This window comes from Hylobates moloch, unplaced genomic scaffold (assembly GCF_009828535.3).
Source record: "Hylobates moloch isolate HMO894 unplaced genomic scaffold, HMol_V3 SCAFFOLD_14, whole genome shotgun sequence".
Taxonomy (NCBI): Eukaryota; Metazoa; Chordata; class Mammalia; order Primates; family Hylobatidae; genus Hylobates; species Hylobates moloch.
This window is the reverse complement of record NW_026652289.1, coordinates 72,207,746-72,235,328: the sequence shown is the minus strand read 5'-3', so window position 1 is coordinate 72,235,328 and position 27,583 is coordinate 72,207,746. Positions and strand designations below refer to the sequence as shown.

The following is a 27,583-nucleotide window of genomic DNA, read 5'->3' as shown; positions in this document are numbered from 1 at the left end:
ACTTGATTTCTGACAATCAAGATTTCTGAAAACAATGTTGTTTTTAGCAGATGGTGCTGAGACAACTGGATATCCACATGCCAAAGAACGAGGTTGAGCCCCTCTTTTATACCATGTAGATTAATTACCTAAAAATTGATCATAGACCTAAATGTGAGAGCTAAAACTAAACAAGTCTTAGAAAAAAAATGGGAATATATTTTCAGGACCTTGGTCAGGCGCAGTGGCACAGGCTTGAAATCCCAGCACTTTGGGAAGCCGAGGAGGGTGGATCATTTGAGGTCAGGAGTTCGAGACCAGCCTGGCCAATATGGTGAAACCCCGTCTCTACTGAAAATACAAAAATTAGCCAGGTGTAGAGGTGTGCACCTGTAATCCCAGCTACTGGGGAGGCTGAGGCAGGAGAATCGCTTAACCCAGGAGGCAGAGGTTGCAGTGAGCCGAGATCGCACCACTGCACTCCAGCCTGGGCGACAGTGAGACTCCGTTTCAAAATAAAATAAGTAAAATAAAATAAAATAAAAATAAAATAAAATAAAATAAAAAAGTAAAATAAAATAAAATAAAAATTTCAGGACATGGGATTAGGCAATGATTTTCGGTTTCTTAGATATGACAGCAAAAGCACAAGTGAAAAGATAAAAAAACAAATTTCATCAAAACTAAAGTCCTTTGTGCTTCAAAAGACACCACCAAGAATGTGAAAAGATAAGCCATAGAATAAGAGGAAATATTCGCAAATCATATATCTGACAAGGGATTTGTATCTGGCATATGTAAAGCACTCTTACAACTTAACAATAAAAACATAAATAACCCACATAAAAAGTGGGCAAAGGATCCAATAGAAATGTCTCCAAAGAAGATACGCTAACCAGCCCGTGGAAAGATGTTCAACATCATTAGCCGCAGGGGAAATGCAAATCAAAACCACAGTGAGATACCACTGCACACCCACTACTATGAATAAGTGAGAGGCACGGACAGAATGTGGGTACTATACCAGGATGTAGACTTCATGTGTAATTCATAACTCTCACCCTGGGGAGGGAAAGATGAAAAGCTTGTCAGAGGTGGCAATTCAGAGCCAAGTGATCCCAGATCCACACTGTCCACCCAGACCCTACTCAGCACACACATGCACACACAGGCGCTCCATCCCTGCTTCCCTCTTCTGGACACAATCTCCCCACCATCTTCAACTCAGCCTCCATACACTCTTTGGGCCACACTGTAGCTCATCAGTCTCCTGCCCCACAAGACTCCTCCATCCTGCCTGAGAGAGACCCTCATGAGTCACCTTCTCTCTTGTATCCCCCCAGGCTCTCCCCATCTCCCTACCACAGGAGCTCCAGGGGAAGTAAGTCAGGGGCCCTTCCCAGACCCAGGCACTCACCACAGGCAGGGTCATCACCTGACCATCGGAAAGGCAGTCGAGGGGCTGGCTGATGGGGCTGTTCTTGCGAGAGCAGCAGCAAAGCTGGAGGGATGGGCGGGTTCTGTGAGAGGGGCTGGGGAGCTCCTCTGGCACCCCCCCCCCGCCCCAGTCCCCCACACCTCCCCCAGTGTCAGCCGCCTTGTACCCCACAGCTCCAGTGACTCTTGGGCACTTCCACGTGCACCTGGGACTGGAAGTACTTGGGGTAGTGGAAGCAGGCAGCAGTTTGGAAGCAGGCAGAGGTTGGGCAGCAGGGTTCCAAGCAGGGCCGGACACGCTGGGTGTTCTCAAAGGACTCATTCACCATCACCAGGAGGTCCTTCACTGGGAGAGAGGGCAAGAGGGTGAGACCCCGGGAGCCTCTCACTACCCACCTGCAACCTGGTCCAGCAAAAAGCCTATTTGGAGATATCCAGGAGGAGTTTAGAATCACCTGGGGCACTGGTTCAAATTCCCCAGAGATTCTCAATTTATAGGGTAGGGCAGGGCCCAGGAACCTGCATTTTAATGAGGTTTATGAGGATGTGGACAAACATAGTCCCCAGAAAACCCTTTGAGATGCTGAGAAGGTCCTCAGGACCAGTCCTTGGCTCAGCTTTGCCAGAAGATGCCCCAAAGTAACCTGCCCACTGTAGAGGAGGCAGGCCCTCAGCACACTGTTGCTTTTGAGGTAGACGCCTCTTCTATCCTCCCTCCCTCCCTCATGTCTGGTAGCCTTGCATGGGAAACATGGGGTGGGCTGGGGAGTAGGGTGGGGGTGTGGTATTCATGGATCTCTTAGGTCTCTGCCAGCTATAAAGTGCTAGGACCCTCTGTGAGCTGTGGTCTGCCTAGAGGAAGGGGCATAGTTAGAGGGGCCCTGGGCTTCGGGTGCTGACCACCTCACTGACCCAGGCAATCTGAGGTCCTGGCATGGCACAGCACAGATAAGCGTGGACAGAGGGGGCAGCACTGGGACCCCAGACCTGGGACACTCCAAGGTTATGTGGGTGCTTGGGAGAACACGCCGTTTACAGAGCAGGATGGGAGGCCAGGGGCTCATGACTACTGGGGGTGAGATGATTCTGAGGGGTTTCAGCCAAGCTTTTTGTCCCCCTGAGCCCAGGGAAACCCTGGACTAGGTGGAGTCTGATGCTGATGGGATTTGGAAGCAGCTGCCCCTTGTCCCCCAGTAGGCAAAAAAGGCAAAACAGCTCACTTTTCTCCCTCTTCCTCCGCCTCCTGGATTGTGCATGAACCTCCAGGCAGGAGACTTGTCGAGACTGTAAAAAACAAAGGAGGGTCATGGAGTGTCTGAGCACCAGCCACCTCCTTGCTCTTCCAGGCTGAAGGGAGATGAGGGAGCAGAGGATAAATTCAGCATTGGTCTGACTGGGCTGATGCTGGGGAATGCAGAGTGTGTTGATCACATTTTCTGAACCCAATCAAGGCATGCCATCTCACTCAGAGATAGGATACTTGACCATGAAGCTGTCCTAGGATGTCTAGGACCCACAGTCACAGTTTACTAGGGGTCAGGTCCTCAGCTGCAGGTCAGGGATCTGACCTGAGGGAATGTTCAGCTCTGTGCTTTCAAAGTGAGGGCTTCCAACAAAATAGCCTTGTCAAGATGCTGAGGCAGATCATACTCCTTTGCCACACATTCCCAAAGACTCTTCTTTTTGAGGGAGAGGTCTCCTTGAACCCTGAGGCACTGGATGCATTTAATTAAAATAGCTGTACCAACAGCTGAAATATGAATTTTTGTTTTTGACGCAGGGTCTCACTCTGTCACCCAGGCTGGAGTGCAGTGTCATAATCACAGCTCACTGCAGCCTTGACCTCCTGGCCTCAAGCGATCCTCCCACCTCAGCCTGCTGAGTAGCTGGGACTACAGACACGTGCTACCATGCCTGGCTAATTTTTGTATTTTTTTGTAGGGATGGAGTCTCACTATGTTGCCCAGACTTGTTTTGAACTCCTGGGCTCAAGTGATCCCCCCACCTCGGCCTCCCAAAGTGCTGGGATTATAGGCATGAGCCACCATGACTGCCTATGAAACAATTTTTAATACAGAAATTATACTTGTAGGCCAGGCACGGTAGCTCACACCTGTAATCCCAGCACTTTGGGAGGCTGAGGCCGGCAGATCGCTTGAGCTCAGGAATTTGAAACCAGCCTGGGCAACATGTTGAAACCCTGTCTCTAGAAAATACAAAATCCAAAATCCAAAATAATAGCTGGGCGTGGCGGTGTGCTTGAGCACGGGAGGCAGAGATTGCAGTGATCTGAGATCGCAGCACTGCACTCCAGCCTGGGCGACAGAGTGAGACCTTGTCTCAAAAAAAAAAAAAAAAAAAAAGGGTAAACTGTGCTTGTAGAATTACTGGGGTTGTGGGGTACAGGACCAAGACGGAGTCTGAGAGGAGGCTGCACTTAGTGGGTTCTTTTATTGGGGAGGTTCTTAAGGGGAAGGGTCACTTTTGGGATATGAAGTGCTCGGCCAGTGTGATGTCCCAGCTACCTTCTCCCTCTGTACAGAAGCCCCAGCTCGTGCCCCAGTGCTGCCTGTGCCCCATTTGGCTGGCCTCGGTTAGTCTAACTCCTGCAGAGGTCAGGATAGGACGGAGACAAAGCTGGGCCCACTGTTTTCTCCCTTGGTCCTGTTCCCCTGAGAGCAGCAGCCAGCCGTGGCCTCTGGAGCGACAGGAACCCAGGAAGAAAATTACCACCAGCACGCCATTGGTGACGAGGGTCTCAGGTGGAGAGGGACTGAAAAACAAAAGGAGAACTCCTGGTCAATTCTAGCATTCTTGACTGGTTTCTTCTAATGGTGACAAAGGGAATAAATAGGGTCAATAACAAAATATCAGAGCCTTCTTTGTTCTCATAAAAAATATTAGCTTCAGAAACCTTAGCCTTATAGGTTGTCAGGGAGGCAACTGGCATACATTTGAAACAGAATGTCCAGGAAAAAAAATAGATTTATAGGTTAGAAGAGTAGGAGAGTTCTATTTTTTTTTAAAGGATAACTGTTTTTTATGTCTAACCAGATGCAAATGCATGGGGTTAGAAAAATAAATAGGTTGTAAGAAATGGCTGCAACCTGCCAGCTAGAGCAGACATAAACAGTTTTGGTAGCAAAAATGATCCATTCTCCATTCTGTGCTTTATTTAACTTATGCATTTAACAGTCTGACCCAGCCGAGAGGGTGAATGTTAAATGCCCTTGTGTTATAAAGTTGAGAACATAAGCCTCCAAGGTTTCAATTAGCCTGGCAGAGTCCACAGCATCCCTTGTCAAAATTAAGCCCAAGGTGACTGTGTCTCCAGATCAACTTTATTGTTGTTGTTAAGGAGTCTCGCTCTGTTGCCCAGGCTGGAGTGCAATGGCACGGTCTGGGCTCACTGCAACCTCCACCTCCTGGGTTCAAGTGATTCTCCTGCCTCAGCCTCCTGAGTAGCTGGGATGACAGGTGCATGCCGCCATGCCCAGCTAATTTTTTGTATTTTAGTAGAGACTGGGTTTCACCAGATCAACTCTTATTACCAAGCATGACATGTTTCATTTTGCAAGCCACTTTCTAATTTAGCCCAGGAGTTTTCCCCGCCCTCTAAAAATCCTGTCAAATCAAGAATTGGAGGGGAGAGCTTCGATTTTCTTCAATGTTAAGTAAATAAAGTTGATTTTAATTTGCCAATCAGCTGTTGATGGGAGGTAAGTTCCGTCACATAGTTTGAAGATCCCCTAGGCAGAGGATTCTCCAAGTGGCAGTTGACGAGCCCTCTTGTCCTGTCTCCCACCTGTCATCCTCCTTCTGTTCCCGGGCTCATCACAAGCATGGGGGGCTCAGCCCTGCCAGGTGAAGAAGAGGGAGGAGTGAGGAACAAGCTGCCCAGTTAACAGGGCACTCTGCCCGGCCTGAGGCGGGGGTTGTCTTTCTTTCTTTCTTTCTTTCTTTCTTTCTTTCTTTCTTTCTTTCTTTCTTTCTTTCTTTCTTTCTTTCTTTCTTTCTTTCTTTCTTTCTTTCTTTCTCTCTCTCTCTCTCTTTCTTTCTTTTTCTTTCTTTCTTTCTTTCTTTCTTTCTTTCTTTCTTTCTTTCTTTCTTCCTTCCTTCTTTCTTTCTTTCTCTCTCTCTCTTTCTTTCTCTTTCTTTCTTCTTTCTCTTTCTTTCTCTCTCTTTCTTTCTTCTTTCTTTCTCTTTCTTCCTTCCTTCCTTCCTTCCTTTCTTTTCTTCCTTTCCTTCCTTCCTTTCCTCTTTGTTCTCTCCTTCCAGACCTCTAGCTCTCTGAGTCTTCAGCACCGTCGTGTCTCCAGGATCCTGGGTTGTTTTCCTAATTGAAAATGATTGGGGCTGGGCGCGGTGACTGGGTCACACCTGTAATCCCAGCACTTTGGGAGGCCAAGGCAGGTGGATCACCTGAGGTCAGGAGTTCGAGGCCAACATGGTGAAACCCCATCTCTACTAAAAATACAAGAATTAGCCTAGCATGGTGGTGTGTTCCTGTAATCACAGTTACTCGGGAGGCTGAGGGAGGAGAATTGCTTGAATCCAGGAGGTGAAGGTTGCAGTGATCTGAGATCGCAGCACTGTACTGTAGCCTGGATGACAGAGTGAGACTCTGGAAAGAAAGCAAGAAAGCAAGAAAGGAAGGAAGGAAGGGAGAGAAAGAAAGAGAGAGAAAGAGAGGGGGAGAGGGAGAAAGGGAGAAAAAGAGAGGAAGGGAGGGAGGGAGAGAGGAAGGGAGGGAGGGAGAGAGGAAGGAAGGAAGGAAGGCAGGCCAGGCAGGCAGGCAGGCAGGCAAGAAAGAAGATTGGAAAGAACCCTGCAAGGTGGGCCTGAGCCTCCCACTGACGTGGTTCCAGAGTTGGCTGCAGAGTTGGCTGCTTGCAGCCAGGGTGTGGGGTGTTTGTTCTAACAGCTCTGGTCAAGGAAGAGACCCCTGGGCTCTGACCTCTTTCTCAGCTGGGCCTCAACAAGGCCCCCATCGCCATGGTGGCAGGAACTCTTCCCAGAAGCCACCTCGGGAATGCAGGGGGCCTGAGGCAGGCTATATGGCCAGAGTACTAGATCTTTAAAGCAATGCTGAAGGCAGGAGAACTGGGTAAGTGCAGGGGGGCCCAGGCTCCTACACTATGGAGAAGCTCCTGGGTGATTCTGATGCACAGTGAAGAGTCAGGGTTAGTGCCAGGAGTGAGACTGGAAGAGGGTGAGGCAGCAAAAAGGCCCACCTGCCTCTGAAATGCTCGTTCCCAGAAGCCACTTAATGGCCAGGACCTTGGTGGGCCGCGGGGTTCGGGCCTACTCACCTCTTCTGCAGCAGGAACTCCACCTCCAGCTCTTCCATGCCCTGGTAGGGGAGGGAGGGAAGGCAGCTGTGAGTGGCATCTGCACATCTCTGCTGACCAGAACCCTTTGCCACCCTGGGAGCCGCTGTGGACCTGCCTCCGTCCTTCCCCCACAGCTGCCTGCTGCCATGGAGTGCGCTTGTGGTCTCCTCTGCCAATCTCTGTCCCCAAGTCTTTGACATCAGGAGCATCACTGACAGCCCAGGGGAGGTCAGGGTGTGGAGCTGACCCCCAGCCCGAGCATGTGCATTCCTCTGCCCGAGAGCATCTCCTTTCTGTCAGTTCCCTGGCTTCCCACCGCTCTCCTACCTTCCCAAGGGGCTCAGTGCCTGTGGCAAGGGAGCGCTGAGATATGCCTTCAGAAAGCCCATTCCTTCCTTCACTGAGTCCCTGACACCTCTTGCTGTGTACTGGAGGCAAGCCAGGGCCTCACTAGGTCTTACTTTCCCCACCAGAATGTAAGCTAGGTGAGGGCAGGGATGCTAGTTCCCAAGGGGACCCAGTGCCTAGAACAGTGCCGGCCCCTCGCAGGCACTCAAGTGCTGGTTGAATGATTGAATTGACAGCATCCTGGGGGCTCCAGCTCCAACTGTCTCTGATCTGCAGATTCGCCCACCTTTACCCTCATCTGTCCTCTGTTCCTGGGGCCATCCCAGCAACGGGAGTGAGGGAAGAAAAGGAGGGAAGGGAACCAAGACTCACTACCTTTCCGTTGTGTTTTGTGAACACTGCTCGTTGCCTGAATTACCGTTTCTCATTTAAGTCCCACAACAGCCTTGTGTGGTAGGTATTATTATCACCATTTTGTAGATGAGGAAACAGAAACTTAGGAAGTTATTTCTATGGCATCACATAGTGAGTGACAGTGCTGGGATTTAAACCAGCAGCACCATCTTTTCTCGACTTGACTGTGTACACAGAGAAAACCCTGCGGAATGGCTTTGTGGGAATCAGCAGCAGCTATGAGGTTATTATGAGGCCAGAGTCTGAAGGCCTGGACCCCTGCACCCACCTGCGGGTTGAGTGGAAACTTCACATGGGTTTTCTTTCGGAAACAGAGCTTGGTGAGGTCATAGAGAACTGTCAGGAGATGGTCATCTGGTGTCACTGTGTCTTCATCACAGACACTCAACTCTAGCACGTTCTAGGGGAGAAGGAAGGATGCCAGTCTGGTTACCACGGTTGCATTGACCCCTTCCCAGAATGAGGGGCCTGACCTCTGTCCTAGCAAGGAGGTAGAACTGGGGGATGGGAGACAGCCCAGAAGTCCCTACTCACATGTGAGAGACATTTGTAGGGAAACAAATTAAGGAAGGCAAGTGTCTATTCTCTCCTTTCCAACTCCCTGAAGCCTTCTTGGCCTTCTGTTCTCACTCTCCTATTAGAGAATTTTACCTCTTTTACAAGCTTGGCAGAGACCCGTGAAGTATGGAAGGATTTCATTTCACCTGAGGGGAAGGATGGATGGGAAAGAGCAAGCAAGACCCCTGCCAAGATATAGAATGTGACCAGCACTGGGCCCCTGGGCGCTGAAGACAGTCCCTTTGGGGCTAGAAAATCCAGATCAGGGAAGCTAACATCTAACACTCCAGGGAGTGGTGTGGCAAAGCTTGCAGGGGTTCTGGTAATTGGTGGGGTGTGTGAACTCTATCCTTTGACTCATCAGCCCCTAGTAAGTTCTCATGGATGGTCCCAAAGCGGCTACCTTGTCATCTGGCTGAACTCTGAGGTCAATGTTCTCAGGTAACATGGACTAATCTCTGAGGCCTCTTGTTCCAAGGATCCTGGGAGATGTGGGTTGAGGCTGCCTCTTAAATACACCTAGTGGACATAAGGTGGTTCTGGAGGTTCCCAACTGGATGTGATTGTTGACCTCGTAATTACTAGAAACCCAAGTATGTCCCAGAACCAACCCAGCAGCTCTACAATCCAAAGGAAGCTCAAATTCTGATTTCAAGATAGCAGACTGAACCCACATCAAAATCCTCCTCTCTTGTATGATAGAACTCACATGTATGATAGAAAAGGTATTTAAAAAATACCTCTATCAAACTCACATGTATGATAGAAAATGTATTTTAAAAATAATAAGATAAAGGTATTTAAAAAATAATAAGATAGAACATGTGTTCTATCAAACTCACATGTATGATAGAAAAGGTATTTAAAAAATAATAAGTATAAAGCCCTTATTGAAAAGATACATCACGTAACAAAAATAAATAAGTATCCCTAAAACATGGAGGCAGTAAGGTGGAGCTGTCAAGCCTCAAGCACCTCCAGACTGGGGCTGATGCCACAAAGATGAGGCCAAATTTGTCGTAAGGGATCTCTGCTGAGGTTGTCACAACTCAGGATGCTCAAAGGATAATTATCCCATGGGAGATGTGAACTTAACTTAGAGTCATCATATATCTGAAGAAGACCAATCCTATGAAAAAACTCAACACATAAAAGAATACACACCCAAAGAAATGGAAATAATAAAGCAATAGGACAAGAATTTAAGAAGGAGAGAACCCTCTGGCTGGAAGTAGACTGGCCTCAGACCTAGTGAATAGAATGGTTCTTCCACTCTGTGTATTCCTCTGCTTGGAGAAGGCTCTGGAAACACAATCCGTTTCGGATTAAGAGACACCTAGTTTCAGCAACAATTAGGACAAGAGAGACCAGGAGAAAAAGCTAGAAAGATAAGTAGACTCAGAGAGGGGCAAACATGAGACAGGCAGAAGGAAGTAGTGGGTGAGTGGGAAGACAGGTTTGTAGGACAAGAATTAGGCAGAAAGAAAAACAAAGAGGCATAAGAACACAGAGGCAAAGAGAAGGACAAGTGGGCAAGAGGGGAGTAAAATGCAGACAGGGCAGACAGGTGCAGTCCTCCACGTCTCACCTTCACTCGGCTCTGGATCTGGAAGTTGAAGCTCTCATTCCACTCTGGATTTGGGCAGTTGGAGATGGTCCTTGTCCTCAGCTTCTTCTGAGAGGCAGTGGGCAGCCAGAGGCTCACAAAACAGTCTGTCTGGCTCACTGTCCAAGAAAGATAAGTGGAACCAATCAGGTTCAGAGAGAACATGTGGAGTCAAAAGGAAACTTCAGGAAAGCCTCTTCCAGAGCCAGGCCCCATCTCAGCTCCAGTTCCTCTCCTCACTCATGGGTCTAACTTTCCAGAGACCCAGATCCCCAAGAAGTCACAGACCGTAGGCTATGGGTCTCACAGAGGGTGACCCAATCCCACTGGCCATTCTTATAGACACAGATGGTCTCCGGCTCTTATTAGAAGCACCCTTGTCTCTGAGCAAACATCTGCTGGCTTGGGACAAGGTATGGTCACACAGTTTTCCCTCTGCCAAGGGTCTGGATTACTTCTTGTCTTAGCCCAGGGGACCAGGAAAACCAAAGTAGGGCCAAGTGCTCCCTCTGGGCTGAGGAGAAGTGAGGATGAGAAGGAACACTCTGTTGTGAGTCAGCCAAGAGGAAGGGCCCCAGTGGGCAAGGGCTTGAGTGAAACTAGCTATTCAGCAAGACATAGGAGCAGGAACCCCCATCTCCATATGGCTTAATGCCTCCACTGCATCCAGCCAGGCTCTTCATACCTATCCTGATCTACAGCATGAGGTTATGGCCAAAGAAACCCTCCCCTCTGTGGCCACATACTTCTTTGTCATTCTAAATGAACAATCCAAGTGTGATGTTGCTGGATATGCTCTGGAGAAGGGACAGAGGCTTTGACCCCAACACGCCCTCCCAAAATGACAGAAGGTCTCCTAAGTCTTCCACCTGGAGCGGAAAGGATAGGGTGAAAATAGCAGCCCAGGCTGGCTCCCTGCTCTAGTCTACCTGGGAGGAGGGAGGCAGAGGGGCCATGACTGCCCTTGTCACTCTCCTGGCAGTCGGCGAGGGTGAGGCCCAGGGTACACACCAGATACATAGGAAATGGTGAAAGCCAACATAGTTTCCAGTGTCAGAGAATCCTCTCAATGGTAAAGCTGGTGGGAGGATGGGAGTTCTACACCGGTAGGACTGATTCAAACTAGTTTTTAATTTTTTTTTTTTTTTGAGACGGAGTCTCGCTCTGTCACCCAGGCTGGAGTGCAGTGGCGTGATCTCGGCTCACTGCAAGCTCCACCTCCCGGGTTCATGCCATTCTCCTGCCTCAGCCTCTCCGAGTAGCTGGGACTACAGGCGCCCGCCACCACGCCCGGCTAATTTTTTTGTATTTTTAGTAGAGACGGGGTTTCACCGTGGTCTTGATCTCCTGACCTCGTGATCCGCCCGCCTCGGCCTCCCAAAGTGCTGGGATTACAAGCGTGAGCCACCGCGCCCGGCCTTAGTTTTTAATTATTAATAGTCACTAACGAGAGTGGAGCCAGGGCTTTCTTCGCCCTGCGTTGTCACCACACTGAAAGGTTTATCAGAATCAAGAGCCCTGATCTAAATCACAGGCGTTCCTGGCTTCTGATTTCATCCCTGAAGTCTGGTTAATCTTTGAGGCCTCATCATCCAGTGAATTGGAATTCACAGCCCTCCTCCTATTGAAGAAAGGTGAGATGACGCAATCCTTTAGATGTCATGATAATCACTTAATCCAAACAAAAAGAATGACTGAAACCCAACAGAATCAAAAGAAAATGATGACCTCATCACCCTACTCTTCCCCTCTATGCTCAACCTGCTCTTCCTTATCATCACTCAGGTGTCCAGGCCAGAAACCAGTGTCATCCTTGACTCTCACATTCAGTTGATTTAACCCTTTGTCTCTCTCGGGCCCCCCAACTTCTCATCTGCCCTGCCACTGCCCTGGTGTAGACCACCATAATCTCTGAGGCCACTTCCCAGATGGGCTTCCCATCTCCTGTCTTGCCCCGCTCTAATCTTTTCTCCAAAGAGAAGCCACAGGGAGCTTTTAAGATATGACCATGCCATTCCCCAGTTTGAGATCCTCCAGGGGCTCCCTTCTGCCCTCAGGAAGGAGTCCCAGCCACTCAAAGTGGCTGCCCCTGCTTACTTCCCCTGCCTCAGCCTCATCTCTCCACCCTCCCTAATACCCCACCCTTGCCCTGTGTGTGTGAGCATGTGTACGTGTGCACACACGTACATTCACACACATTTACACACATACGCATTCACTCAAACTTACACACACACACTCACACTTTAGACTCCAGCCAAACACAGTCACTTGTATTCAAAACTGCCTTTGCACATGTAGCTCCCTCTGCCCAGAACACTCTTCCACTTTCACCCACCCTTCTCCTGGCTAGCCCCTTGGGGCTTCAGAAGGAACCTCCTCTGGAAGCTTTCCCTGAGCATCCAAGTCTGGGCCAGGTACCCCTGAGCCCAGAGTCCTCTGTTCCTCTCCTGGGGAGCACCCCTATGCTGCACTGCAACAACAGGTGGACTCATCTGTCTCCATCACACTGTGGCCACAGGATACAGGTACAGATACGTTACTGCAGATACAGGTCAGAGGTCAGTGTGTCTCATTGCTCTGCTGATAGGGAGACTCACCAGGGACCTGCTCAGCCCTCTTGAACCATTCCCTGGGCTTTTCCAGAACACTGGCCCCTCCTCCAGGGCCTGGACCCCACCCCTCAGGTCTGTCTCCTGTATGCTGGGAGCCTGCAGGCAGGGAGCCAGCTCTATACCTACTGGCTCTGTAACGCACTTCGCACGCATTATTTGATGGACCCTGTAAGAGCCCCTTCCCTCTAAAATTGTTTTCTTGTCATTCGTCCATGCCTAAAATTCTCCCATGAAGCACATTAAATAAAAACTCAGTATTTTTGGCCTAAGGCTTAAATGTCTAGTTAAGATAAAGAAATATTCCTGGCAGAGACAAGATTGATCAGACACCCACATTCCAAGCATTACTTTTTCAGTTCTTTTGCAGAGAGCTGCTTCCCCTGTCCACCTCCAGCAATGAATGGTTAGGCAATGTTGACCTGGTTCTGAGAATTTCATGGACTATGGGGATTTCCTAGGCACAGATAAGTTCTAATCCTTGTTCCTAGTGGAGTGACGGAGGGCTTGGTCATCTGAATGACATGTCTCCCTTCCTGGAAAGTGGGTGGCAGAGATGACTCAATCGTCTCTATAGATGTTCAGAACTTTGTCTCTCTAATACCTCTGGAGACACCTGTCTGATATCCCTTGGGGTGCTGGTTTCGGTTTTAATTTGTTTTCTCAAGAGAAACAAAAACTCCTGACAACTGGGAGGTTTCTAGGCCTGATTGTCTCAGTCCTGGCCAAGGCCCTTTCAGTCATCGAGGAGTCAGCCCTGAATCTGAGTATTCACTGCCATTCAGCCTCTTGGAAATTTTAGGAGACTCAGGCACAAGTTACAAGACTAAATGGAAGTGCTGTTTATTTTGGATTCAAACTAGAAGGGAAAAATTTGGGAAAAGAGTAACCCAGGACCTAAAAGACTTCGGGATATTCTTAATCTAACCCAGGCAAGGTAGCAACACAGCCAAGCCTGCAGCAACTGTGGAATCCAGACCAGACATGACTGGGGTTGGCACCCCGAGATGCCACATGTGCCTTCCGCCTTGTTCCTCAGGGGAAATGAGGAAAACGTAAGCAACAGGGGGGTTTCCAAAGAGGACCAGGTATCGCCCAAAGGCAGCCTGCCTGCCTGAAGGACATGTAGGGAAGGAAGGAGGCTTGTGGAGCCAGACCACAGCCTGTTTCTCTAGCTGCCTGCCCTTCCTCACACCCCGTCACCTGCTGAGTGACAGGTGTGGCAGGAAGAAGACAGAAGAAAGAGCCCTGGACAGTGGGAGGTCTGAGCATGCAGGTGCAGGCATGCATGGGGGCATGCATGGGGGCATGCAGCCAGATGACTGGAGGGGCTGGGACAGACACACCTCAAAAGGAGTTGGAGGGCTGGGCGTAGTGGCTCACGCCTGTAATCCCAGCATTTTGGGAGGCTGAGACAGAGGATCACTTGAGCCCAGAAGTTCGAAACCAGCTTGGGCAACATGGTGAAACCCTGTCTCAACAAATATTTTTTTTTTAAAGTTATCCAGGTGTGGTGGCGCATGCCTGTAGTCCCAGTTACTTGGCAGGCTGAGGTGGGAGGATCACCTGAGCCCAAGAGGTCGAGGCTGTAGTGAGATGAGATGGAGCCACTGCACTCCAGCCTGGGCAACAGAGTGAGACTCTGTCTCAAAATAAAATAAAATAAGAATAAAAAAGAAAAAACAGAAGGAGTTGGAGGAAGGTAAGCACTGCTGTGGATATGTGGGAGCTGGGTTGTCCCAAGGATGAGGGTGAACTCTGTCCAAGAGTGGGATAGCGTCTGAGTGACCATCGTGGCATGGACAAGAAAGACAAGAGAGGCGGCCACGTCCTGGACCCTCAAATCATTCACCGATAGGCTGGGAAAGACCCCAAGAAGCTTGAGGAAAAGTCCCTGGCCCTCTGGTTGGCCACTTGGCAGACACAGACCCAAACTGGAGGCTACTGGAGCCACTCCTGTTGGTGCAGGCTCTGGACACGTTGCCCTCCAGAAGCTCTGTCTCTGGAATCCTGCTTGGTCCCTTTGCTGTCTCTAGGGCTTAGGGCCCTCCCACGCTTATCCATTCATACTCAGCCCTGCATTGGAGTGACAGCTTCCTACAAGTTCCCAGACTCTCCGCACCTGCAATCTAGCACAAGCTGCACACGAGCCCTCAGAAAGTCATGCCATCTCTTCCTCAAGACCCCAGGTACCCCAACGCTTTGAATCCCTCCTCTGCCTCACTTCCTGGTTCTCCATACCTGGCTTGTCTCCTTCCCACACTCTCCAGACCTGGATCAGACTCTACTTCCCTCTTAGGCAATCATTAACCTCTCGTTGCAAAATGGGCCTCCAGGGCCTCTCCTGAAGTTGTTGGGAGCATCAGGTAGTGTGTGGATGTCTGGCTACAGGTCAGCCAGGCAGGTGCTCGGGGGGCGTGGCTCCCCTCCCTCAGGACAGCCTCTCCCCAAGATCAGGCTCCAAAGGCCTCTGGATGCTCAGGTCCTGCCCCTCTCAGACCGCAGGCTCTCTGTGCAGCCTTTCTTGGCCATTCCCAGCTCTCAGTGTTCTCCTCTGCTTCTAAACTCCCTGGTGACAAGATGGGAATGCTGTTATTCTATAACTGCTTTGGACATAGATAGCTCCTCTTGTTAAAATGTACACTCAATCTCAGGGCTCTGTGTCTTCTCTGCCCCTCTCAGGCCCTCCCTAGCCTTTCGGGTTCCCTGTTGCGCTTGAGTCATTCCTGCGTGGTTACCGGTGAGCAGGGATGCTCCCCACCTGTGGGGCCTGGACATAGAGCTTTTTCCCCCTTGGGGGCCAACTTCCCCTCTAGATGGGGCCAGGGGTGGGCAGTGTGGGGAGGGGCTTTCGGTTCTCATGATCTCTTAAAATGCTACCCAAAGACAGGGGTGGGGAGGATTCTGCCCACTGAGATGCCTCCATTGACCCCCGTGGCCTGGAAATGCAGCAGGCTCTGGGATGAAGGAGGAGGTTAGGGCTGCCAGGAAACAGCACTGCACAAACAGCACTGCTAAATCAAGCCACATCCATGGGCCAAACTGTAGAACTGGGTGCTATGGGCTCTGGCATGGCCCCCAGAACCCGGTTTCAGATCTTTGTCCTGAGAAGGGGCTCTGGGAGTCACCTGGCAGCTGGCTCCACGATACCTAAGCACCTATCCTTCCACTTCACCCCAACAGGCCCTAAACGAAAGGAAGAGCAAGGAGTGCTCCGTGTGGGCAAAGCTGGTGCTCTTGGAAATCGATTCCAGGAAGAGAAAGTAGAGAGGAGACAGTGGGCGAACAGAGCTCTTGGATGCAGGCACAGACTGCGGGGCAGGTAGCGCCGAGGGAACGGCATGAATGAGGGGCTTGGAAGAGTGACAGAAACCCCAAAGTCTGAACTACAACTTGAGTACAGAACACACATGCATGCACACACATACACGTATGCACCATGCACACGCACGCACACACACACACACGGATCCACCTGACCATTTCTCCAGCCAGGGCCTCTCCCATCCAGATCCCGTAAGCAGAGGAGAAGGAGAGAAGCGAGGTGGATACTCACGCATATCAGCCTGCCGGACATTTTTCATCCGGATTATCCGCACTGTCAACAGGTGGCATGGAGACCGCCCCTCCTGTGGAAGAAGAGGACAGAGGACTCAGTCTTAAAGCATCACCACAAGGCCATCGCCCCGGGAGAGACTTTCCCTCTGTGCCTCCCCAGGCTGGCCCACTTGCATTAGAGCAACCCCCAGGCTGTTTTTTTTTTGTTTTTTTTTTCGAGACAGAGTTTCACTCTTGTTGCCCAGGCTAGAGTGCCATGGCGCGATCTTGGCTCGCTGCAACCTCTGCCTCCCAGGTTCCAGTGATTCTCCTGCCTCAGCCTCCCATGTAGCTGGGGTTACAGGTGCCTACCACACACCCGGCTAATTTTTTGTAGTTTTAGTAGAGACAGAGTTTCACCATATTGTCCAGGCTGGTCTTGAACTCCTGACCTCAGATGATCCACCCGCCTCGGCCTCCCAAAGTGCTGGGATTACAGTCATGAGCCACCACGCCTGGCTCCCATGCTGTTTTGTCATTGTTTGCTGGGGTTTCTGTCTGCTCTTCAGCCTAGAAGGTCCTGGAAGCTCCAGAGAGCCTGGGACCCTGACTGGTTTTTCATCTTTGTACCTCCAGTACCTATAGCATGCTCATATCTAGAAGGTGCTCAATACATGTTCATTAAGTGAGTGAATGAATGTTCCAGTCCCATGCACAGAATGAACGCCCATGGCAAGGGAGTCCTGAGGTGTTCCCCCTCTCCTTTCTTCACCAATAGCTGCTTATTGGCACTCTCCTCCTACCGTCCCACATGCAGACATTTGCCCTTGCCCAGGCAAGATGGCAGCCTGCTTGGGAGGCAGGCACAGCGTGGCTGCGGGAAGGGGGGTGACAGACACTGATCACGCACGGTCACATCTACTCACTGGGAGACCACGTGCCAGGGGCTCACCCCCACTGGTACTTACTTAGCTCCAGCCCAGGCCTTTGCATCTCCCTTGCCCTTTGGGCCTCTTCCCCAGGGTATCCTCCCCCAGGTCTTTCTGGTCACTCTATTTTCCCTTCCCAGGAAACAGTCTGCCTCTCGCCACTCCACTGTTTCTCGCAAGAGGTCCTTGTGGAGTCTTGGCTGGTCTGTGATGACCTCTCTTTCCTGATGGCAAAAGCTCAAGTAGTCCTCGGTTTGATGACTGGCTCCTGTCAGATGCCTCTGCGGGTCATGATAACCCCAGGGGACCAGAGCCCTGAGGTGTCCCCCTTCCCTAGCACCTTTTCCTAACACCTGGGGTGTGGGAACACCCCCAGCCCTGCTCATGTGGTGCTGATGGCTCCTCCTTCCATCCCATCCCTCTTCTAGTTCTGATCACCTCGTGGGGGTTCTGCCATCATCTCAAGCCCGGGTCCTCAAGGAACACCCAGAGCCCTCCCTGGGCCACAGTGTCTGGGGCAGTGGCTGTGGTTCCTTAAGACCCTGTGCCCCTCCCGAGCTGCCCCTGCACTCTGAGTCTTGCAGCAGCCACGACTCTACTTTGACCCCTTTGGACCCATTACTTTCTGCCTCCCAGAGGCCCTGAAACCACCTCTTCCAGCCGCACCAGCTTCTCTGGACCCTGCAGCCACAGAGTGTCACTGGATCATCCTTCCTGCCTACTGAGGGACCGCAGCTCTCTCCCAGTGCCCCTCTGCCTGTTGCCCTCTGCCCCAGGCATTAAGCCTGTGGGAGCAGCTCTCGTTTCACCCCTCTCCTGGCCAGCGTCTCTTCCATGGGCTGTTTTCAGAGCTCAGGGCCTGTGTGCTCACTGGTGGGGCTCCCTGCCTCTGTTGCCCTGAGAGTGCCAGCCCTCTGATTGTTCCTCTGAATCAATGAACCATCTTCTAGACTATTATTTTTGAGCACCTACTGTGTGCCAGGCCCTATGCTAGATGCTGGGGGGTCAGGGGTGAATACGAGGCAGAGACAGAGGTTAAAGGCAACGGCGGCCAGTGGCTTTGATGGGGAGAGCAGGTCAAGCCGGCCACAGGCTGTTGCTTTCCAGGCTTGGGGCCTCTGGCTGGCTCCAGAAGCTTCCCTGCCATCAATCATGCTCCTGGACTCTGGAAACCTCTTCTGGTCCCTAGGGGCCCAAGGCTGCGGAGGTGAGGCGCGTTTCTATTCTGAGCCAGCACACCCGGGAAGGGGCAGCCTCGCGCCTGTTCTCTTCAGGTGTCCTGGTTCTGTTCTTGGTTCATGCCTTTCCCGTTGGAACTCAGGACTTGAAGCCCCTTCGCTGAGAGTTTTACCCAGGCTTAGAAGAGTCTTTGTTGTCGTCCATTCCCAGCCTGAGCCCACGGTAAATGCCTACCAACCGAATGTCTGTATTTATAGAAGCCTCTGAACTGGCACCCTCGACACGCCACCCTGCATGTTCTACTCCGTGTTGCCAGAATCGCTTTATACCTTTTTTTTTTTTTTTTTTTTTTGAGTTGGAGTCTCCCTCTGTTGCCCAGGCTGGAGTACAGTGGCGCGATTGGCTCACTGCAAGCTCCGCCTCCAGGGTTCACACCATTCTCCTGCCTCAGCCTCCCGAGTAGCTGGGACTACAGATGCCCGCCACCACGTCCAGCTAATTTTTTTGTATTTTTAGTAGAGACAGGGTTTCACCATGTTAGCCAGGATGGTCTCGATCTCCTGACCTCATGATCAGCCTGCCTCGGCCTCCCAAAGTGCTAGGATTACAGGCATGAGCCACCGCGCCTGGCCCACTTTATACCTTTTTAAGAGGATTCAATTCTTCTCTCTTTAAATATTATTGGGATTGGGGGCAGGGGAAACAAGATATGAAGAAAAAAAAGTTTCTATAATCCAACCACTCAGAGACCATCTTTTTATCTTTACTTTTTTTTTTTTTTTTTTTTTTTTTTGAGACAGAGTCTCACTCTTTTGCCTTGGCTAGGGAATCTTTTGATGCTGGTCCTTTCAGACTTTCCTGGGGCTTAATTCTGTTTTCTTTGGAGATGGAGCCTCGCTCTGTCATACAGGCTGGAATGCAGTGGTGGGATAGCCTGGCTCACTGCAACCTCTGCCTCCCAGGTTCAAGCAATTCTCCCTCCTCAGCCTCCCGAGTAGCTGGACTACAGGTGCTCACGACCACGCCCGGCTAATTTTTGTATTTTTAGTAGAGACGGAGTTTCACCATGTTGGCCAGGCTGGTCTCAAACTCCTGGTCTCAGGTGATTCTGCCTGCCTCAGCCTCCCAAATGCTGGGTTTATAGATTTGAGCCACCGTGCCCGGCCCCTGGGGCTTAATTTTGATCAGTAACAGAATGCTGATTCTGGGAAGGTCACGTTATTTAGCCCCTTTTAAGATCTCTTCTCTCCTCAATAGCAGCCTCAAAACCAGGACAAAAGTCAAACTCACAGTCAACTTTAGGTCTGGAGATTTATTTTGTGAGATCAACTCTGAAATATTGAACATTTCATGATCAATAACTTGCTCTAACCGCATTCTGTTGGGAGCCAGAGACTTGGGCCAAAAGCCATGCACACTGCTTCTCTTCTGGTGCTGGAGACACGGCTGTGGCCTTTGGCCAGACCTCCAAGGTGCACTCCTCCTTTCTCACTCTGCCTGAGCGCAGCATGCACCCTGGGCTGGCCTGGTGAGGAGGCAGGGTGACAACTTTCACCAGGCAAGCAGTTTTGGCAAAACTTGTGCCCACCGGCCCACTTTCTCAGAGGGCAACTAGAGTCCAAGCTGTGAAGGCTTCAGCCCAGGCAGGAGTCCGTCCTGAGGGATATTCCACAGTGTTTTAGGGCTCTGAACCCAGGTCCCGTGGTCCTCTTGGCCATCACAGTCCTTCTCCTGCCTCCAGGAGGGGCTGCCTGTGGCCCAGCCTGCCTCCTTCAATATCTACTCTGGCAGGGAAGGCACAGCCACACTCTCCCTCAGGACCTCACTCCAGGTGTCCTGCCTTCCAGGACAAGTTCCCTCCCATCATCTAACCTCAGTGCCTTCCAATGCAGGTGACCATTTTTTCCTGCTCTAACTCAGCAACAATAATAGCTAGCATCTGCTGCGTGCCAGCCATGCGCAGGTGCTGTGTACGGATTCTCTGTATATTATCTTGCTTAATCCTTACAACCGCCCCATGAAGCACTTATTTTTAGCCTCGTCTTTACAGATGGAGAATCAGAGGCTAAGCCCTTTGACGCAGGGCTTACAGCTAGAATCAGAGACATCCAATGCTACTTCCCAAGCCTGTGTTTCTCCCACTGAGATCATCTCAGTTTACTTGGCAAACAGGAAGACAAATGTTGCTTGCCCTCATCTCCTCTTGCTTGCTTTTCTTCTCTTTAAAACAATTTTTCTGACAGATTCTTCTTTTCACTCAGCACCCCCCAAAGCCAAAAAATAACCACCAAACTCTGACAATTCTTCTATGGCCTGTGCTCTTACTGGCTGTTTCTACAACACATTCTAGGATATCCCTCTCTTTTTAAACATCTAGAGCACCTCAGAGCCATAAGGGTCTTTGGAGAAGTTCCCATTTTCCAGTAGCCACAGATTGCTCCACTTGAGCCTCAGATCACACCCTCCAGCTCACGAATTTTCAGGAGAGACCCAGTTTTCAGGAGACAACCACATTTTGCCAGCACAGAATTGGGACTGGGAAGTGGGTTCAAGAGACATCCCAGCCGGGCCATTCTGGGAGGAAGGCAACAGGAATATGGGACTTAGCTCTGGGGCTCAGATGCATTCCAGGAACCAGGTCTATGAGAAATGGCCTTCTTGGGTTGCAATGAATGTATCTATTTTGCTTCTGATATAATCTGTTCGATCAGTGTTGCTAGAGATGTGCACAAATTCATGGCCTGGAGGTAATTAATCTACAGTGGAAAGATGTAATCGAGCAAAGCACCGTGTCTGTGATGTGCGTGTGGGAACCAGAAACCAGGGAGGCTATGGAGCCCAAGTTTACAGGGTTGCTCATGGTGTGGTAAGGGCCAAAGCTTTAAGGACTCAGACAAGCTCGTCCCTAGAACAGGATGCCCTGGCTAGGATTGGGTATCAGGGTGAAGAGTCAAAGTATTTAAGAACAGACATGATCACACACCATGCCAGCTGGGCTGCAGCCCTGGAGTAGGGACAGGCATTCATCCTTCATGGGGGCATTGGGAGGGCCCTGGGGTAAGGACCAGGGAGCACTTGGGCACTTGGAGCTCAGGGCAGGAACTGTTTGGCAAACAGTACAGAGGTATATGTAGCCACTTTGCCAACCAGTACAGCTGGGCCAGGGAGGACAGGCTGGACAGCAGTTTTCTGGGAAGCCAGGGGAGAGAGAGGGCCCCACTGCTCAGGCTGCAGACACACGGTCCCAGCCTCCTCCCCAGCCCGGATTCTGGGGTTGATCTTGCCAGGACTCCACTGCCCCCTGCGGACCTACTGGGGACTGGGGGACCTTGCCAGCTCATGTGGAAAAGAGGTAGCCCCTTGAATCTCAGGATTGGCTATGATGCAATCCAATGCTGCCCCTTCCCATCCCTACTTTTATAGATATGACCTTTGGCAGGGGTGGGGGTGGGGAACAAAATGTATGACTCTGCTCCGGCAGGCCCAGCTGGGCTGTGCTCTAGGTGCTGTGCATATGCTCTTATCTAACCCTCCAACCACCGCCAAGGAAGGCATCATTATCCCTGCTTTACAGAGGGGAAGGCCGTGTTTAGAGAGATTACATCTCAAACAGGCTCACACTGCCCCGGAGTGGCAGAGCCAGGACTCGGGTGCAGGTCTCCAGGGCCCATGCACTCCATCCACCTGGCTCTCACTGTGAATGTATAGCACCAGCTAGCAGCTTCCTCCAGGCCACGTGCTAGACTAGTCAGTAGCAGAGACAGGAGAAAAAGCCTCAGCCTCCACATTGGAGCTCTCCCTATACCCCAAGAATATAGCCGTTACCACAAATCAGTCAAAAGAATATTTAATTACCGAAGGGCTCCCAGGGTCAGGCTCCTGGGTGCGAGTGGGGTCTGGGGAAGGGTCTGACAACCACGTTTCAGAAGTGGTGAGTCTGATGCCCGTCGCTGGGCCAGACATACCCTCAGCAAACCATCCCATGAAGTCTGGGGTGCCTGGAAAGAGGGGAAGATGGCTCCTGGGGAGCCTGCAGGAACTCCCTCCCCAGGGCTTCTCAGGTCAGGTCAGGCGGGTGATGCCACCTCCTCCTCCCTAGAGAGCTGGGTGTACCCTTCAGTTCCTTGCAACACCTGTGTCAGAGCTTAGACTAGCCAGGTGCTGTCTTCCAGAACATGTGGGCCCTCCTTTAAGGAGACCATTGGGAGGGGACATGATGGGACCCTAATACATGTCCCAGCCACTCTGAGCGACATCCCAGACTAAGAGTCACCTGGGAGGAGCTACTATGGCTGTTTTCCTTTTTATCACCAGGCTAGTTGAGTGGTCAGGGCAAGAAATCCCGGCACCAACATGGACCCTCCAGGCCTGACAGGGACAGATGCAGCTCATGGAGAGGCTCCTGAAGCCACATTTGGGGTCCTGGGCTCTTAGCTGCTTCACTGCCCCCTTTGAGGTAAATTCTGTCACCTCTGTGGAAGGCCTCTCCTGGCCCAAGCTCTTGGAGGCTCAAAAAGATTGGCAGGAACAATAGGTGGCCAGAGGCCCTTCCAGCCACACAAGTGCTGTGGGGAAACCAGGGCACACCCCAGGAGGCAGTGACTACCTGGCTGGGCAGCGGGGGCACCGGCCACCACCCACCACGGAGCTCCCGGACTTGGGCTCCTTGGAGACTGAACAGGGTCTCCATCTCCCCCACCAAGGGACAAAGCACTTTCAGGGCATCACCCATGGCATTCAATGATTGAACTTGAGCCGGGGAGGCGGCCCTGGGGAGGGTAATGAGGAAGAAGTGCTGCCTTCAAGGAGCGAACTAACGATCCTTCCCAAGATGAACCTACAGCAGATTGAAGCATTGAGGCCATCTCCCTATTGCCTAGATGGGGAAACTGAGGCAGAGTTTGTCTAGAGCCCTAGACCTGATCCATGAACCGAGAGGTCTCCCTGTGAGGCTGTGAGGAGTTGGATGGACCCAGGAGCCTTGACTGTAAACCTAGGTGGGCAGCTTCGTGGCTGACGGCAACAGATTGACAATGCCACCCATTCTCACCATACACTACACCATACTCTTGCACAGAATAGAAGCTTAGGATGTTTGCAGGGTTAAATCCTGCTTGCCATTAGGGCAGGCCAAATGTGGATCCCCCTGGCATACTCTCTACCCTGGGTGCTAGCCTGGCCCCAGGATGGCCTCAAGCCTCTTCATGATGCCTTGAAAAGCTTGAGGGTACTCTCAGCTGGGCCACCCAAGCAGGAGCCCTGGCCCCAACTGGGCTAAACCACTTCCCCCAGGTTTTAAGATGAGGCTGCCTGCGCCCAGGTCCTTGGGATGTCCAGTGCCTCCCAGCCCTCCCTGAGGCCCGTCTCCTGCCCTCAGCTCCCTGCCCCTGCCCCTCACTTCCTGGCCATGCCTCCCTGGCCCTCAGCCTCTGGCCCCAGCCACTGAGCACCCCTCCCTCACCTTCAAGCCACAGGTGGCCGAGGGCCTGCTGTCTTCTGCTTGGCGTGGGTCTGGCAGGGAGTGGGAGACCCAGGCGGGCATCTGACTCAGGAGCATCACGGCGGCTCTCCAGCTGGGTGGCAAGATCAGGAACTTATACTCTGACTCAGAGCTCCACCCTCCTGGCCACAGCTTGGCAGTAGCTGGGATTGCTCTGGGAGTGGTTTGAGTGAGTAGACAGTTAGGGTGCATGGGCCTAGATCTCTTCATATCAAAGAAATCACAGGTCTTTAGGTCATAGAAATACAGGGACCCGCAGGGCTCTGGCCTTTGGGGTCAGCAGTCCGTAGCCCCCAGCCACTCAGAATGACCAGGTCTTCAAGGGCACAGTAGGTGGCAAGAAGAGGACACTGGACCCATACAACTGTAGGACTAGCCCGCCATAATTTGGGAAAGCTCTGTCTCTTCAACTTATAGATGTCATGGCTCATAGATGCCCCTCCAGGAGGATGCGACCATCGCTCCCAACTCCACTTCAGTTTCATGGCTTGGTACCCCAGGAGCTGTGACCTTCATGGGGTCCCCGGCCACAACTCCCAAAGAGAGGAGGGTCAGGGCTCCCAAAGCTAGAGGGTGAAGAAAGAAAATAATTGCCCAATACTTTGTGAGAAAAGGGTCTGGGGCAACCATCCCCTGTCCCCCCTCCTGGGAGGCCAGGTGGAGAGAGGGTGTGTCCAGCCCCTGCTTGGTCTCAGGACAGCTTGGAGGATGCGCCCGCCCCGCCCAGATGATTCCTATCTCTAGCCTGGTGGCTCACTGAGGGGCCTGACAAGGGCAGCTTTGCCTGCTCTGCTGCCTGACCGTGTACACTGGGAGTTTCCTGCCTGAGCTATTGCCTGGGGCCCCACAACCGGCTTTTCTGGCCCATAGATAGAGGTGCTTTTTTGAAATTGAGGATGAGATCTGAACATGGGACAGATGGGGCGTGAATGCAGGGATGGAACCCGGTGGGAGGTACCTGTGGGAACTCTTCACGTGCCTGGCTCTCCAGAAAGTGGAGGGGCCTTAGCCTGCTGTTCTTCCAGCTTCCTTCCTTGCCCTGCCCTCCCCTCCTTTGCCAAGGACGGAGACTCAGCACCACATCCCTCAGCAAACTTCACAAATTCAATTTAGCTCATGTACCTAGTAAGCATCTGCTGCATACATCCTACTAAGAGAGGAAATCCTAAGCTTGAAGTTGCTGACAGTCTGGCTGGAGAGCCAGATGCATCCAACCCCTCAGAGGCTCAGAGATCCAAGTTTCCCTATGATGACAGGGGGCATCTTAGAAGGATCAGTAACAATCCTTCTTTCACATTTGTGAGGATCCATGGTTTACAGCAGTAGTCCCCAACCTTTTTTAGTGCCAGGGACTGGTTTCATGGAAGTTAATTTTTCCACGGGTGGGTGGGAGATGGTTTTGGGATGATTCAAGTGCCTTACATTTATTGTGCACTTTATTTCTATTATTATCATATTGTCATATATAATGAAATAATTATACAATTCACCATAATGTAGAATCAGTGGGAACCCTGAGCTTGTTTTCCTGCAACTAGACGGTCCCATCTGGGGGTTATGGGAGAGAGTGACAGATCATCAGGCATTAGATTCTCATAAGGAACGTGCAACCTAGATCACTCGAGTGTACAGTTCACAATAGGGTTTGTGCTCCTATGAGAATCTAATGCCACTGCTGATCTGACAGGAGGTGGGTTTCAGGTGGTAATACAAGTGATGGGGAGTGGCTGTAAATACAGATGAAGCTTTGCTCACTCGCCCACCGTTCACCACCTGCTGTGTGGCCTGGTTCCAAACAGGCCGCGGACTGGTACTGGTCTGTGGCCAGGGGATTGGGGGCCCCTGGTTTACAGCGCTCTGCTGCACAACTAAGAACTGGCTAGGGAACACAGAAGATGGAAAATGGATTCCAGCTGGAGAGGGAAAGAATGGATCTGAAAAGGCCTCACAGAGGAGGTGGCATCTGAATTGGGCTTTAGACGAGGGATGGGATTTCAACAGCTAGTGAGCCTAGGGACCACTAGGAGGAAGAGAGAGGCATCCTAGGAGGAAGGAACAGCATGAACACGGGCAGGGAGGCCAGAAAGCAGGGCACGCTTAGGTATGCAGGTGGTCTGGTGTCTGTGCAGTGAGTTGTGTGGGAGGAGATACCGGGGGTAGAGAGTGGAACACAGGGGTGGTAGAAATTGGGCAGAAAGAAGGGGGCTTTGTGAAAGAACAAATCTGGAAAACACCCAGGTAAGGCCCCTCTGCTCTCTGGAGGGCCAGGCACATGAAGAGGTCCCACAGATAACCACCAACTTGGTTCTGGCCCTGCATTTGGACCCAGTCTGCCCTGTGTTCAGAGGTCACCCTTCATTCCATACTAGATTATGGTCCAAATAATCATGACCCTAAAAGGCCGTACTTTATATTTGGACATAGTCTCTAAGCAGTAGGGGGCTATTGATGGTTTTTGAGCAGGAGAGCTGAACTTTAAGAAGGCAAGGATGATTGATGTTGAAACAAGGGATCAATTAGGAGGTGAGATGTGAACCATCTGGGATAGGGGAAGTAAGGTGGGAAGTTAAGGGAGAGATAAGGCCAGAACGGGCCATACAAGCCAAGTCCGGGAGCTTCTGTGGCAACTCGACCCACAGCACTATACTGTCCTGAAAGTCATGGGGTCCCATCTGTCACCTCATCACTTCCACTCCCCCATCCGTCCCAATCAGATAGGCCAGAGTGAGCCCCAAACACCAGGGCATTTCTCAAGGCCTCCTATTTGGCCTCCTTTCACTGAAGAAGCCCAGCCACAACTCCCAACTCCACCCTCATCCATTCTACGCGATGTGTGGAAAATCTAGGTCTCCAACCCGTATGTTTCCTCACTGTCTATCAACTCCTCGAGAGCAGAGTCTCAACTCATTTTAGTTAAATATAATCAAATTGAATAGGGGGCTGATGGGAGGTTGGTGGAAGTTTCTTCCCCCACATCCTCTGTGGTGCCTCTGTCCCAGGTGGGAGCCAGTGTGACCTTGAACTAAGTGGACCGATCTACTGGAAAGTATTTACCGACCGCCTGCTGGGTGCCCATCTCTGTGCTGACCACTCGGGTGGGGTCTGGAATAAAACAACCAAGAATGTATAATCTAGAAAGGGGAGGAAAGGGGGCAAAATTAAAGGGTAAATTGTCCAGTGTGGGCTCTAAGTGGGACAGGAGGGGAGCAGAGGACTGGGGCGGGTGGAAGTGGACAGGGACGGTCAGTAAGGAGCGTCAGGCAAACAGTGACATCCCCATGCCAGGGTGCAGGTGCCAAAGCAGCAATCTTGCTACACAACTGCTGCTCCAAGTCAAGTGCTCCTTTGGCAGAGTTCCTTCTGTGTGGAAATTCTGAACCCATCTCTGCGACAAGGGGAGGGAACAGTTTCTTTCCACCCAGCACTGATGACCAGAGAGCCCCAGGATCCTCAGATCCCCTGGGCTACTTGGGCCCAGCCTTGCTGCTTGTGCGCTGAGGCCTCTGACTCCAGGCCCATCGCCAGGCTTGTTACCTGGCACTTCAGCTGGGGTGACCAGGCACTGCCTCTGCCAGCAGCCTCTTGGCCTAGGTAACCCAATATTGAAAAGCACATTCCTCCCAGAAGCCCAGTGGATGCCACTCCCCTGTGGGCCCAGCAAGGATGACTCCTCACTGTCCTCTTTCCAGGGGCCTCAGGGCCCTGTCCCTTCCTTCCCACCTCCTGCTGGCAGCACCTGTCTCCAGCCTCCTCTCTGCCTCCTGCAGCCTGTGAGCTTTAGAAACACTCCCTTCAACCTCTCATTCTTCTGCCGAAAAGCACCTAACACTTTTCCAGTCTTTGCCAACAAACTCTGGATTCCAATACCTTCCATAAACCAGGTGGGGCCCAGGAGCAGCTCTATGTATACATGGAATTTTAGCATACAATAAAGGAAGTATGTGAAATCAGGGTGAAAGTGTAAGAATTAAAGAAAGAGGAGCCAGGCGCGGTGGCTCACGCCTGTAATCCCAGCACTTTGGGAGGCCGAGGTGGGCTGATCACGAGGTCAGGAGATCGAGACCATTCTTGCTAACACAGTGAAACCCCATCTCCACTACACAAAAAATTAGCCAGGCATGGTCGTGGGTGCCTGTAGTCCCAGCTACTCG

The 27,583-nt window shown here is 51.5% G+C and overlaps 1 protein-coding gene across 1 annotated transcript in view; it reads right to left on the bottom strand.

Annotated features, from left to right (window-relative positions):
* The window catches only part of PLA2G4E (phospholipase A2 group IVE), a 38,355-nt gene extending 14,866 nt beyond the window's left edge, over positions 1-23,489 (bottom strand). Inside the window, exons 1-10 of the mRNA XM_058427829.1 lie at positions 23,394-23,489; positions 15,844-15,916; positions 9,658-9,794; positions 7,780-7,911; positions 6,729-6,769; positions 4,147-4,189; positions 2,637-2,700; positions 1,584-1,762; positions 1,397-1,480; positions 1,004-1,041 (exon numbers count right to left, since the gene is read on the bottom strand). Of these exons, the coding sequence (XP_058283812.1) occupies positions 1,004-1,041; positions 1,397-1,480; positions 1,584-1,762; positions 2,637-2,700; positions 4,147-4,189; positions 6,729-6,769; positions 7,780-7,911; positions 9,658-9,794; positions 15,844-15,916; positions 23,394-23,489 (887 nt within the window). The remainder of the gene's footprint in view (positions 1-1,003; positions 1,042-1,396; positions 1,481-1,583; positions 1,763-2,636; positions 2,701-4,146; positions 4,190-6,728; positions 6,770-7,779; positions 7,912-9,657; positions 9,795-15,843; positions 15,917-23,393) is intronic.
* Positions 23,490-27,583: the final 4,094 nt, after the last annotated feature.